This window comes from Patagioenas fasciata, chromosome 1 (assembly GCF_037038585.1).
Source record: "Patagioenas fasciata isolate bPatFas1 chromosome 1, bPatFas1.hap1, whole genome shotgun sequence".
In the NCBI taxonomy this organism is placed as follows: Eukaryota; Metazoa; Chordata; class Aves; order Columbiformes; family Columbidae; genus Patagioenas; species Patagioenas fasciata.
The window spans coordinates 54,959,299-54,974,331 of record NC_092520.1 but is presented as its reverse complement, the minus strand read 5'-3'; the positions used below and the strand labels follow the sequence as shown (position 1 = coordinate 54,974,331).

General features: G+C 37.6%; 1 protein-coding gene across 1 annotated transcript; it reads left to right on the top strand.

Annotated features, from left to right (window-relative positions):
* Positions 1-155: 155 nt before the first annotated feature.
* TGDS (TDP-glucose 4,6-dehydratase) lies at positions 156-14,133 on the top strand. Its single transcript, XM_065833737.2, has 12 exons — positions 156-536; positions 1,653-1,719; positions 2,136-2,204; positions 4,766-4,856; positions 5,859-6,001; positions 7,458-7,556; positions 8,384-8,443; positions 9,525-9,568; positions 9,850-10,015; positions 10,573-10,631; positions 12,487-12,584; positions 12,986-14,133. Exons 1-12 carry the CDS (start codon positions 460-462, stop codon positions 13,084-13,086), a joined length of 1,074 nt encoding a protein of 357 aa, XP_065689809.1. The 5' UTR covers positions 156-459; the 3' UTR covers positions 13,087-14,133.
* Positions 14,134-15,033: the final 900 nt, after the last annotated feature.

Sequence of the window (15,033 nt, the reverse complement as noted above, 5' to 3'; positions counted from 1 at the left end):
CGCGCGAAGGAGCGTGCCCCACCCTGGGGGCGGTGCCGACGCGGCTGGCCCCTCCCCTGCCATCGTGAGCCGCCGGTCTGCGCCTCCACAGCTACGACGTGTCCGTTGCTGGGTTCGGCCGTAAATTGAGACACACCCCCTCCCCCAGCGTCGTAAAAGGCGACGAGTCACCATTGTAGGCGGAAACTTGGCTCGTCCGCACGACGTAGCTGGAGTTGCTGCTGCTCGCCTCGGGGGCGGCGAGCTCTATTGTTCGGGAACGCGGAGAAGGCTTTTTATTTATTATTTTTTTTTCCCCTCTTCTCTTCTTGTTCCACACCAGCTCTTGCAGTGGCTGCCGCCCTGCCTGAGAAGACTGCCGGGGAACTACAGCTTCCGCGCCCTGTTGCGCATGCGGTTTCGTGAGGTCGCGGCGCACGGCAGCTGAGGCGTGAGGGCCGTCGCCGTAAAGTGCGGGCGATGTCGGAGGCGGCGGGTGCGGCGGGGTTGCCCGTGTTCGAGAAGCGGCTGCTGGTGACGGGCGGCGCGGGGTTTATGTGAGTGGCGGCCGCTGGGTCAGGTTGTAGGCCTCCTCCCTAGGGACGCGGGGGGCGTCAGGCCGGGGCGGGAGGGGTGCCGCAAATCTGGGTCCTGTCCCGGGGCGGTTCAGGGGCGCCGCTGGCTCGGGACGCCTTCGTGGAGGCCGCGGTGGGCACAGCCGTTTTTAGGCTCGTGTTCTCTTTGGAGGCTGCTTGAGGCTCTTCCGTGTGTTGGAGTTTGCGGCGGTAAGCGCTGGGGAGCGAGCTGGGCCGCTGGCTGGCTGCCCTTTGCTCGCGGCTGGCGAGATGGTGTTGGGTGTGGGGACCTCCCAGCGCTGATGGCGGGAGTCGGTGCTGGGCCTCAACCGGGGTGGAGGGGTGGGGGTGGCTGTGCTTTGAGCCGACAACTATTTGTTACCTCTACTCCCCACAGCTGTGGGCTCTTAAAAAAGTTCAGGTCTATCTTAAGCTTGTCAGTGTGCTTGGGGGTTGAAGCTGTGAGAGGACTGGATTTCTGTGTGTACCCTCAGCTTGGAGAGCTGGAGACGTGAATAAGCCCTGCAAAACCTGAACTCTCAGAGTGAGCTTCTTTTACTCAAAACTGTAGCAAAGAGAAATGCCACCTGGCACTCGGACTGTCAGTCTCTTTTTACACCTAGCAGCAGTGTTGGAGAGTTGAATGTTTGAGAGCCAGTATTGTGAGTTAGGAGAGTAGACTGTTTATTTCTCCCTAATACCTAATGTATAAACTTAAAAATATAAAAGTAATTTAGAATAGCAACTGGATGTATCATATGACAGTTTGGGATGTGTTTAGAGTTTTGGTGTGTGGTGGTGTTTGTTTTTTTTTTTTTTTTTTGGAGTGGCTGTGAACAGTGCTGCTTTCTTTTATTATGGCATGAACTTTTAATCTGATTTTTGAGGTTTTTAACAGTATGCAGTTATGGGCATTATCAACAGAGTAATGGTGATGTGTTTTAAAATATATCTGTGAATTTTTCTTCTGTCTTGAGTACAGTCTCCTCTTCCTACAAAGCCTTTTGATATTGCTCAACTTAGTTGTAATTTGTCATCTCTTTGCTACCTTAAAGCTAACTATGTGATTGTAAAGTATGTTTTTCTTTTGTCCTGTAGTGCTTCACATGTAGTTGTCTCTCTTGTGAAAAAATACCCAAACTATTTGATTATAAACCTGGATAAGGTAAGTAGCTTGCTTTCTTTCTTCATATGGAAAACTATTTTAAATGATTTTTAATGCATTTTGTAGCATGTTGAAATTTATATGGATTATTGTTGTCTATTAAATTTTTGCTTGACTATCCATTTGTTCCTATGCAAAAAAAAAGTCAACTACTGTTAATGCTTATAGTCTTGTGCACACCACAAATAACTTTTCTTTTTTAAAAAAAAAAAAAGGAAGCTTTCGAAGTTCTAAACTTCCATTTAAGATTTTTTGCAGTTAGGATATATTAGTTTTGTGTTTTTAAAGCTTTATCATGTATTCTTGCAAAATAGTTTTTATTTTGAAATAAGTTATTACTTTGTTCTCAAACTTTCCAGTTCTTAGATTGGATCTGAGTTAGCTTATTTATGTACTGTCTCGGTGTTTCTCTTTAGCTCGACTACTGTGCAAGCTTGAAGAATCTTGAAATTGTCTCTGAGAAGGAAAACTACAAGTTTATCCAGGTGATAAAGCTTTCTCTTTTAAGAAACTTGAGTTTTTACTGATTTCTATGCCTTCATATCGAGGTAATGTGGTCTTCAGAGTTCCCCAAACTAGAAGCCACTGCTTTCATTTACCATAAAGTTGAAATTACTTCTATTAATTCATTGTCAAGAATGAGTCACTGTATGTAATATGCGTGTGACAATCAGATGGATATAACAACATTTATTTTGTCTGCTTACCTTATTAGTAGTTTTCATAGTTCACTCATAGAAGACTGTGACAGTAGGCAGTATATTTTGTCACTTATATGAAGTAGTCTTTTGAAAGTTGATATATTTTATTGTATAATAAAGGTAGGTAATTGTTAAAAACCTAGTTATAGAGATGAGTGGTCTTAGGGATGATTGATTCACTTTTTGATAGGTGGTATGGGCAAGACAGGCTCAGATTTGGCTCCTCTGTGCTTCTCTGATGCTATCTTAGATTTTGCACTTTCAAACACTTTCACTTGTCATATTCTGTGGTGCACAACACACTTTCCTGTTCTGTTAGCACTAGATATCAGGCTACATTTTTGCTGTTCGTGCTGTGTAATTCATAGTTGTTTTGGAACAGGGTCTTGTTGGAACATTCAATATATAACTTTTCTTTTTTAAAATTTTGCCAATTAAATCAGTTTACTGTTTCCACAGTTTTATCTTAAGACAGGAGGTGGATTTAGATTTATTGTTCAGATAAACATTCCGACTGCAGGATTTGTATGCTGAGGTTCCTTCCCTCAATGAAAGTCAGTACTGATGCTGGACTTTGTGTAGCTGGGCTGCTTGAGGTTGCAGGACATCAGAGAAATGCATATAGTTTAATTTTCTGAAATAGGAACTTTGGGGCAACTTAGTCACATGGATGTAAGTTAAACATATCTCATGGATTCAGGCAAGGTTGGAATTGGACTGGTCCTCACCTGTTTGATGACCCCCATGGCTGTTCACATTTTTGTGAACCTGGCTCTTTATTTCAGTAAGTGATTGTCTCTGAGCTGTTGGGCTGAAAGTTGCATGAGGGGAAACGGGATGTCTACTAAGCACATGTGTGCAACTTCAGCATGCCCAAACTGTCTTTTTAATTGTTTTTCCTAATGTTTTTGATGGTTTCCAGTATGTGATATGAAGTGTATGAATGCTGTAGAAAAGCCTCATTATCTGGTTACGTATTAACACTTAATTACTGGGGATAACACAGAGTTCTAAAAGGCACCCTGTAAATAGCTAGATTCCTATCTGAAGCAGGGGATAGTGACAAGCAATGTAGCTATACTGCATCTGGAATAAAGCTGGCGTATGTTCCCCACAAAATTTATACCCGTGTAATGCATTCCAACTGTTCAGGGTTTGTGTGTATTTTAAGAGATGTTTATCAGAGCCTATATGTAGCTTGTATGCAGCCAAGCAGTTGACACTGATAGGAAAAAATACACTGGGAAAAATGATCAAGCCCAGTAATTAGAATTGTAACACTATTACTGGCATTAGGAGAGAGCAGGAGGGGTAAACACTGTAGTGATGCTGTAGAAAAGAAGCAGTTTTGGAAGGTAGAGAAGTAAAGGTTTAGAAAATTTGTGTAAGGGACTGGAGGAAAGATACAGTTTTATCACAGTTTCTCTTGTTGTTCAGCATAGATGTATAGAGTTTGAGTTTCAGTTAAAAAAAGTCAATAATTGTAACCAATTAGTTCAAAATAATGTATGAGTGAAGTATTTACTGGAGTGTTTCAGTTCTGTTCAGGAATGAGAAACAGGAAAATCGGTCCATCTTCCATTTCTGACATACAGTACTACTTCGAGGCTGTTGTCAAGAATTGTTGAGAACTTCTTAAAGCGTAGGTGCATTTGAACTATTTTTAGTTAGTTGCCTTGTTATTGAAAATACAGCAGTCTTCTTCCCCAAGGCACCGCTTCTTCTCTGGTACTATCTTAAGTTGAGCCAACAGATAAATATGAAAAGCTGCTTCTCAGCTTGCATTTACCTTTAAAAGCTGCAGTTGCTTCTGGAAGAATGTGTTGTGTGTCGATGCCTGTCTCTTTTCTAAATATATCAATTTAAAAAAAGAAAACTATCAGAACAAACAACAAAACCCCAAATCCCTGCAAGACATCCAACAGTCCGTTTTGACGGAAGTGGAAAATCCACCGTTTGTGATGCCACTAGGTGTCACTGTCTGTTTGCCAGACTCCAGCAACTTTCTTAGTTGCTGTGGGAACTCCTTATTTCAACCTCAGCATTTAAGCTACACACTCTACTTCTGCTGTGTATATTTTGAGGGCGATGCTGTTTCTAATGCTAAATAGTCATAATAAATCCTGAAATAAGTTTTGTTGAGGCTGTTGCTCAAAATATGTGAACTATATCTGGTGTTGTTTTAGACATGGCATTAATAAATTGCCCAAAACTCAGTTGGTAGTGCTTTTTCTATCCTGTGTTTCCTTTGTAATGGTTTGTTCTGTGATGCTTTGTACAAATGAAAGCTTATGATTTTCTGTAAAAAAAAATAATTTGTTAATGATTTTTCTTTTCCTGTGTAGGGAGATATTTGTGACCCTGATTTTATAAAACAGCTCTTCGAAACTGAGAAAATAGATATAGTCCTTCATTTTGCAGCCCAAACACATGTAGGTGAGCACTGCTACATGTTTTGATATTATTTGCCATTACTATATTTGTTGAAAATATAGTCTTTTTCCCTTCATATAAAACAAGGAGACAGTTTGTCTCTACAAACTACATGATTGAAGATCTGGTGGCCTTTTTAACTTAAAAGGGTTCACAGCCTTAGTTTAAAAAGTGCTTTGTCTGACTGTTGTCTGCTTTGATTGTACATAAATAGTAATGCCCCCCCCCCTTTTTTTCTGTACGTTACATTTTTAAATTCCATCTAGACACACGTATAACTGACAGTGTACTGGTGAAGTAGTGAAGACAATGGAAAGAGGATTGGCACATAGTCTTAAGTTTTTACTTTGTTGGCACAAACCTTGCAGGAAAAAACATAGTGTGGAAGTTGAAGGATTCGGCATATCTCCTTTCAGAATCCTGCCTGGATTCTAGGAAGAGACAGTTACACTTAAGTGCTGATTTCAGGCTACTGCTCTTCACTGTTAGTGAAAACTATCCCTACTGTACTCCTTTCATCGTGAGAAGAAATCCTCAAAGAATTCTCCAGGAAAAAACTTCCCAAAACTGTCAGATTTGATATGTACAAAGTCCTTAGGCTAGTGGGACAATTCTAAGAATTAAAGCAGGTGCTAGTTAATGAACAGTAATAGGCATATATTTCTGCATCTTAAAACTGTCTTCAAATGATACTTTTCTTACTGAGCATGGCCCTTCCTAGTGGAGAGGGGAAGTGGTTATGCTGCCACTTAGTTAGGTAATGCCATTTCAAATGGGACTATTCATAGCCAACGAACTTTTACTCTTATTTCACCCTCTTGTTGGGTGCAAGGATTTTTATTTTCAAGTGTAGAAAGTATCCTCATTTATAGTGACTTTGATATCTGACAATTAAAGAACTAGCCATGAAGTCCCAGCCTGTATTGCAGCCTCTGGTATTATAGTTGAATAGGAAGCCACATCTTGCATAAATTTAATCAGAATTGTTTGGATTTTTTAATGTAGATCTCTCATTTTGGCGTGCCCTGGAATTTACCTATGTGAATGTTTATGGCACTAATGTACTAGTTGCTGCTGCACATGAAGCCAACGTGGAGAAGTTTGTCTATGTCAGTACAGATGAAGTATATGGAGGCAGCACTGATGGGGTGAGTTTGAAAGTCCACGAGGGTTTTTCTAGCTTTACGTGCTTTCAGTAATGAGAAGAAAATGAACCTAATTTTCCTTGGCCTTCGTAAATATATGACTTTGAGCTATTTCTGACAATACTGGAACTTGTAAACAAGCACTGGTTGTTTCTGGAGAGATAAATATCAAAATTGTCCTGAACTTTTTAGCATGTTTTATATGGAATGTATGTTGCCTCCAGCAGTGAGATTTGGGTCATTCATGACATGTGGATATTCCTCAGAGATAATATCAAAGAATATATTATACAAATTTTGACTTATAGCATTCATGAGACTCCAGTAATGCACGCAGTATGTTGTGGTTTTTTTTTTTCTTTGTGTGTTTTATTTTTTCCTGCTCTGCCTTGGCTCTGAAGTTGGCCAACAGGGAACTGGTTTTATACTTTAGCGAAAATACTAACAGAACTGTAGGTACTGAGAATTCCAACAGGAAATAGTTTCTGTATTACTGGAAGAAACATGCAGATGTTTCTTGTTCTATGGAAATCTTTTTGGTTCTTGCCGATTTATGTCTGACCTGAATTGAGGAAGTGTAATTTAGCTCAGTGCCATAATCCATGAAAATATTATCGTATTTTAGAAAAGTTGTGTATTTTCTTATTGTTGCAATGTCTTGCATGAGGCAAATTCAAGTGAACTTTTTCTGTCTCTGGCCTTGAAAAGAGCACTTGCATTTTATCTGTATTTTCTTCTCTTTGTGAAGCATAGTAAAAGTTCTTGAACAGAGTTTTTTGGGGGGAGAGGAAGGTCAGAAAGTAAGTCTGTGTCAATTAATTTCAGAAGCAAAGGTCAGACAAGAACAATGAGTCTTCTAATCATGTGTTAAGGCGATTGTTATGAAGTGCAACTCAGGCAGTACAGAATCCCTTCTTTCTTTGACACATTATTTTGTTGTGTGTGTGATGTTTTTTTGTTGTTGTTTTTGTTTTTTTTTTTTCAAGCAAGCAGTAGATAAAAGTGGCAGGATAGCCATGGAGCTGCCTGTTCTAGAGTAGGTCAGAAGTGCTGAAGCCTTGCTTTGGAGGACTTTGGGTTGAAATTCTAATTTTCTTGTAGAAATAACATTTATGGAAAAGGGAGAAAGGACTCCTTTTATTTAGGACTGAAAGGTCATTTTGCTAGCTGTGGTGCAATGGCAATATGAACCTGAACAGAATTAAAACTCCCTGTGGCAACACTGATTATTTTACAAGATAAAAATCTAAGTACCTGGTACTGTTAGGTACTTTGCTAGAAGTATTAAAAATATTACTGCTGGTATTCTGTCTCCTGTGTTTGATAAACAGACTTTTGCAGACTGGTGTGCTTGAATATTTAGGGATTTTTGTTTTGGTTGCAACTGCAGCTTTTGTAACTCTTACGACTTATCTGGGCAATAGAAATTGAGTCATGCAATTTTTTTTTTTCATTTTAGGAATTTGATGAATCCTCACCAAAACGTCCAACAAATCCCTATGCCTCCTCTAAAGCAGCTGCAGAATGCTTTGTTCAGTCTTACTGGGAAAGGTACCAAGTAAGTTGATGCAAGCTTCAAAAACCTTTGAAGCCCCTACTTAAATATCTGTATTAAGAGTATTAAAAAAAAAAAAGAAATCAGCACTAGTCCACACGGTGCCACTTCTTTTGTGATTGCTAGTCTTGTAGTTTGGTTGTGTCAGAGATGTCCACGACTTATTGGTGAAGATATACTGCAAGATAGTGAGGAGGAGTCAAATGTTTTGGGTTTTTTTTGAAAATCTGAACCATAATGTCTGAAAGTGTTCTTTTTGGTATAATAGTCAAAAGCTACATTAGCAAATTAAAAAAAAAAAACCAAAAAACAAAACACTTAAGCTTGAAGGAAGTCTAACATGCAAAATTCAAATTGTATTAAGACTAGATTTATAGTAAAATCAAAAGAAAAAAAACTATTCTGATTTGTTTAAGCAAAATATATAAAATTTTGAATACTTTAGTCCTTGTTTTTGGCATGTCCTTTTGCGAAGTTCTTTTTGACAGAAAGTTGATTTGACTAAGATGTTAATTACTGTGAAACATCTTGGAATAAAGAATAGTAAGGCAGCCTTCAGTCAACCAGATAGGTGTATGTAATGTCCTGTGGTGGTTCCATAGCAATACTGAGAGATGACAAATATTTGTCACTTGTGCTACTATCAGACTGAGAAGGCTGGAGGCCCTTGCCTATTTTACAGAAGTATGGCTAGCTTAATTAATGTTTCTAAGATTTTTGCATAAGCACTGTGTGTGTCAGTTTATTACTTACTGATCAGCAGGAAGCCTACACATTTTTACTGGTATATATTTTCTTCTGTAATCACATGCTTGTTTAATGTTCTTAAGTTCCCAGTTGTTATCACACGGAGCAGTAATGTTTACGGGCCACACCAGTATCCAGAAAAAGTAAGTAAAACCTATGCTTTACTCTGACCTTTAGCATACCATAATTCAGGGTTGCAGTGATGTTACTTTCTTTTAAGAATGGACTGACTTTTGAAAAAAGCACTGTCTTGCAAGTATATTTTGTACCTGCTTACCTGTTGTTATATATTTTGATTTCATGCTAACATGGCTTACCATCAATACAAGAAACACAGGTTTTTCGATTATTAGTGAAGCATCAATTAGAGCTTATTTATGGGAATTTTACTACAACAACTTCAGTTTGTAATTTTTCTATTTTTCAAAGGATATTTAACTGCCTTATGTATGGCAGGGTTCACCTATGTTAACTCGCATGTCTTCTGCTGTAATTAGGAATGTTTAATAACTATGGTAAACATTTCAAAAAAGTAAATTGCGGGAGAGCAGTGTGTCTGATATAGAAATAGATGTTCCAACCTAGTAGTAAGTTAACAAAATTAAAATAATTGGAATAGCCTTCTAGAGGTTTCAGCTTAAAAACTTGGGGCCAACTAGGACATTATGGGTGGATCTAAGCTTGTAACTGAAGATAATATTGTAAACCTTTATGCTGCAAGCTAGTGGCTGTCACTTGATCCTTGTTTACTTATCTTGAAATTATCTTTTGGTTCTCTTCCAAATTTAACTATTCCAATGACTCCTTAGCTATAGATTTACTGCAGCTTGCTGGATGTTTAAACCATGTTCTAAACTGTTTGCAATAGGCATCCATAATTAGACTCCAGTGTACCTCTGTGTGTGAAAAGTAACAGAACCATTTTCTTTTATTGAAAAAAAAAAAAAATTACCTTTGTAACCACTGATTTGTAATGATTGACAAGAAAGATAAACTTCACAACACAAGAGGCATCTACTTTAAAAAAAAATCCCACCCAGATCCTTGCAGCTTCTAGGTTTGATGCATTCTTTGATTAAACTGAAGAAAACTTAGAAGTATTTAAAGGGTCTTATTAAAATACTTTAATACTTACTGGTGAATCCCCATGTTCTTTGCAGAACAACAGCTTCTAAAATAATGGAGTAATCTCTCTTTTTTTTTTTTTTTGGTTCATTTATTTAGGTTATTCCAAAGTTTATATCTTTGTTGCAACAGAACAGAAAATGGTATGTCATTTGAATTTTTTCTGTGGTATTTGTGCTATAAAACTGCAATTACAGTTATAAATACATGTTATGACTTGTAAAATGATAATTTCATAACTAAGTTATGAGTTGCTTATTTTAACAATAGTATTTCCTTAAAAAAGGTGAAAGATTGTTTGCTTGTCAGCTACTCAAGATACCTTCAGGTAATGGCTAACAGCAAAACTACTTAAAACACAGTCTAATAAATTGAATGCTTCTATTTAAGGTTTAATAAAAATTTGTCTTTTCCTGTTTTTAAGCTGCATTCATGGTTCTGGACTTCAAAGAAGGAATTTCCTTTATGCAACCGATGTGGTAGAAGCATTCCTTACTGTCCTGAAGGAGGGGAAGCCAGGTGAAATTTATAACATTGGAACTAACTTTGAGATGTCCATTGTCCAGCTTGCTAAGGAGTTAATCCATTTAGTGAGTAGACAGTTACAATGCTTTTCTTTACCAGTCATTGCATGTATGAACAATTCTACTATAAATCTTTTGTAGCTTTGAGAGAGCCAATCTTAGCAGGTAGTTGGAGCAGAAGGATGTGCTGCCCTTTCTGTGGCAGCTGTAGTGTGTCAGTGTGCATTACAGGCTGTCTTGTGTTGCACTGTTGCATCAGTTATCCTGACTGGGATGTAACTGGCATAATGATTAAATGCCATTTGGTAGGTTTTTTGTTTCTTTTTCATGCTGACTGCTTCAGTTTTGGTCTGAGTATGTGGTACTATTAATATCTAACAATTATGACTGGTTAGGCAATGAACAGATGAAAGAGACGTATTGAAATTGTTCTAGATAGTTTTGATAATTTCAGTAGTTTGAAAACTCAGTTTAGATGAAAGACCATTTCTATTTGTGGTTTGTGTGTTGTTTTTGTGTGTTGTTTTTTTAACTGACTTAAATATTGTTAAAAATTCTATTTTATAAATGTATGTAAAGACAGTGCAAGATGTGTGGGTGTGAATTTTGTTTTGTCTTGACAGATAAAGAAGACCAGTTCGGAATCTGAAATGGAACATTGGATGGATTATGTCAAAGACAGGTAGGAGAATAGCCAAACACATGCCGGACAGCTTTATTCTGAAGGTTTATGCGTCTCTTGCCAAATATTTTTTGTTAAAGTGTTTCTGCTCTGCAGGAGGAAAAACTTTTGATGGAGGAAAAGCTGTTCTGCTGTCTTAAGTTTTTCATTTGTTTGTTTCACTAGTGGGTTTGATATCTATGATTCCTATAGAATTTCCATTTATTACTTGGATCATTAGGTCAGAGTATGTCTTGAAGGGGAATGTGTAATGCTAATCTGGCTGTCTCCAAACTTTGTTCAAACTTCTCACTGCTGTAGTCTGCTCTGGGAATAGGGCAGGTTTTACACAGTGGCTGAATATTTTCTTAAGGTTAGTTTGGATATTCAGCACCACTTAGGTGAGATGAACCCTGTTGTCTCTCATTTAGTTGGAGTATTTTGACATTAATATGACTAGTTCAGACTTAGACATGCTTTATTCCACAGGCAGAAATACACATCTGAGGAGTGTAGTTAATTTTAGGTTCCTATCTTAAGCTGAAACTGCTTTGCCAAAAGGAAATGTAAAACTCCGAGTTGCCGGAGTTAGGGAAGTGGCAAAAATGGGTAGATTTTATAAATATGCCTTTCCTGTGTGTTTCTGTCCTTAATTTCAGGCTTGGTTTGGCTCTGTTCTTTTATCTCCATTTATTTCCTGCAGCAACAGTCTCTGCTTACTTTAGATATCACTCTTTCTCTAGAGTGATTAGAAATGACGTATCTGCTGATAGCAGTTAAGTATTATTATGGCCTTTAGAATCTCACTTTCTTTTCGCATTTGGATTGTTATCATGGCAACTGAAGTGTCTTTATACTAATTTTTGTTTTTAAAAGGAAGTGTTCTTCATAGTCCTATCTGAGTGTATTACAGGACTTTGAACAAATTGCCTTTGGCTCACATAATGTGAAGTGTTCAGTATGTCTCAGTGTAATTCAGAGATGTTTCTTCTTGTGTTTTGGGCCCTCTCTGCTTATGTTTAAACATAAATGAGCTTGGGAAAACTAATCACTTACGAATACATGTTTCAAAGAATGTTGAAGACTTATAAAAGATTCTTAAGATACATAACTAATGAATATTTAATTCTGTAATGAGTGATTTAAAGGTCATGGGGGTTACTTACCGTGGAAAAATTAGTTCTGCTTCTGCTTGACATTAGCATGTTTTAATAATGGTGGAGAGTAGCTGGTTTGTGTCTGCACATGTAGCTTAACTACAGAGTGTGCTAGTGCCGGTAATGCAGGAAGGCTAGACTCTGCTACCTAACTGCCAGATTGTGGAACTGAATATTTGTGCCATCCTTCAATGTAGGAAATCTCTTTCTCTGTTGAAACTTGCAGCCTTGGATTCTACATTCTCAGCATTACTAAGTTTGTGTAGCTAATGAAACAGTGTAATGACAGTGCTTTGGAAGTCTGTATTTCAGATTTGAAGTATATTAAAGTTTGTGGGCTTTCAGGATGAAAAATATGAATGCTGATATTGAAAAACACTGGCTTGCATAGGGATTGTCTAAAGAGTTGCAAATCCACTGATTTGAACAATTGCTTTGGCAGTGATTTGAGTTTTGCATTCGTTTTTGTGCCAATAACAGATTAATTCGTATTTATTCTAGTCACTTCCATGTAGCTAACTGTACAAACTGAATTCTATTGTTGTAGCTGCGCTCAACTGCTGTGTATTTTTTGAAGGCAATAGAATCTGTTTGACAGGAGTTTTCAAAATCTAAAGCATACCTGATGTTGTTTTGAAGGCAATATGAGGTACTGCATCTCTAATTCATGAAAAGGTCTAATAAAACTGTTTTCCCATGTACATTTTATATTTCATCAGACCTACAAATGACCTGAGATACCCAATGAGTTCAGAAAAAATGCACAACTTAGGATGGAGACCTAAAGTGCCTTGGAAAGAAGGAATAAAGAAAACAAGTAGGATTGATGCCTTTTACACTAATTTAGAAGTGATGGGGGGAGGGAAAAGAGGGAAAATGGGTATATAAGTTAGTTAATGAGAAGCTCAAGAGAATTAATTTAACACTTCAATTTTACTTAAAATTGTATGCTACTGAAGTAGTGAATTTACATGATAAAAGAAAACGGTTCATTATGATAAAGTGGCGTTAGGTACTAGAATCAGTTACTTTTTAATGCTAGAAATTCTTCATGCAAGACTTATTCTAAAATCTAAACTAGGTTTTTCTTAATATTATACATTAAAATTTTGCGTAATGATCTATCAGCATGTTGTTAGTCTTCTTATATCTATGGAATGTTTGAATTACCCTGTTATCTCTGGTCGACTTGACTCATCAATGTTCTCTTCATATTAGTTGAATGGTACAAAGAAAACTTTCACAACTGGAAAAACTCGGAGAAAGCTTTGGAGCCCTTCCCTGTGATGGAGCCATGCACACAGCTCAGCAGCCCATAGCGTGGTGGAGAACTTGAAGGAATTTATTCTACCTCATACGGTCTTTTTCTTCAAAGCCTTCAAGTGGCCACATGGAACTCTTGATGTGTTCAAGATACATGAGCTATGATGAATATGGAACTACAGCATGGCACAACTTTGGAGGGGTTTCAGCACTTTATAAGTTCAACCTGCTAATTTCAGCTTTTGGTGCAATACTATATTCTCACTACGTATTGATTTTTAAAGAGCTGTACAGGATGAAGAATATTTATAATGCCATGAATTAGTGTAACTGTCAAATCTGCCTTAGTAATTTAGAATAATTAATTGCAATTACAGCCTTTTGGACTTTCAGTTACATTTGTTTTAGTTCTGATCACGTTTATCTGTATTAATCTGTTTTTACAGTCTAATACATTATTTTTGTCACTATAAAGAGTTGCATTTTATTTTTAATCAAGTGGAAAACTGCTATATTTTCTGGAGAGTATAAATCAGTTGATAAAAGCTAGGTACAGCACCCATATGGCTCATTCCTTTTCTCCATTGGTGCACTATTACCTTCTGTAGATGACTGATTAAACTGTTATCTGTTCTGTAATTTTAAATACCATCTTTTAAAGGTGGTAGGGGAGAAAAGTGCCAAGAAGTAGCAGTTGAGATTTCAAGAAGTATTTTCTTAAACTTTGCTCTGTTTTAGATGTCATCTTTTTACTGTATTACTGTTTCTTACATATTAACTTCCTTTTCTTAACTAATAGTAGCAAACTTGAAATACTGTAACACATTCCACTGATGTTATTTCCTGTGGTATAAAGGAAATTTCTGGACAAAAAGTTTTAACACTTCTGTGAATTGTGGGTTAGCACACCATATTCAGTGCAGTGTTTCACAGTTTTGTTGTTATTTTTTGTGATAAACATTTTAAAGATGAAACAGTATTTGAATTTTAATGTGAAGTTTGGAAGGAAACTTCAAGTTGCTAAGCGTCAATGAACCTTTTTGGAAGTGGATTTAATAATAAAGTTACAGTGTAACTGGTTTCTGTTGGGTAAACATGTTAAAGTAGATGGTGTGGTGTGTTTTTTTTTTTTATTGTTAATTTTTTGGGGATACAGGAAGGACTGTCTTCACTTTTTTGACTTTGAGATGGCAGACGTAGAAGGGAAAGCTCTTCTGGGTTTTATCACTTGAGCTTCTGTACCTGGTGCAGTCCCAGACCCTTCTGTTTCCCCTGGGTAGAGCTGCAACAGCACAGGGCTTGGATGCTACAGTGGACTCATATTGCTGCAGCTTCTCAAGTCTCTCAGAAGTGGGGGGTTAACTCTTGAAAACACAAGTAGGTGCAGAAGTCCTTTCCTCCTCACCCAAAGTGCAGGAAGGATGAAGCTTGGGGTGTTCACCTTAGCTTTGGCCCTGCTAGAGTTTTGGTAGTAACACAGACAGCCTATAGATAGTGGTGCCTTTGGGCACATGATGCTCACAGCTTCATTACACCTCTTGTGTCTGCCACAATGCCATTGGTAAGATGCCACTCTTTGTTGGAAATGGTCTTCTTGAAGGCTGAAAAGTGAGCTTCTAGACTTACCTTAGTAAAAAGTGTGTGCTCTAATGTTCAGGAATGTGTTGTTGAAGGTGAGCTTTCTATGACAAAGTGGGATAATGCTACTATAGTAGAGTTGCATTGCACTTGCATTTTTTTGGGTTTCTGATACTTGGTTTGGTAGCCAAAACCTCCATTTGGGAAGGTCAGGAGTGATAGCTGAACTACTGCAAAGATGTGTTTGAGCTTTATTTATGCTTACTGTGGCAGCTGCTCCATGTGAGCTGCATGACAGTGTGTCTTTTTCACATCTGTTTATGCTGGAGTACTGGTAATGTGATGTGCCTTTAATTTTAGGAATAGAGATTATAGAATATTACTTACTAAATTATTTTTAATCTTACAAAATAGGTACAGTGTTT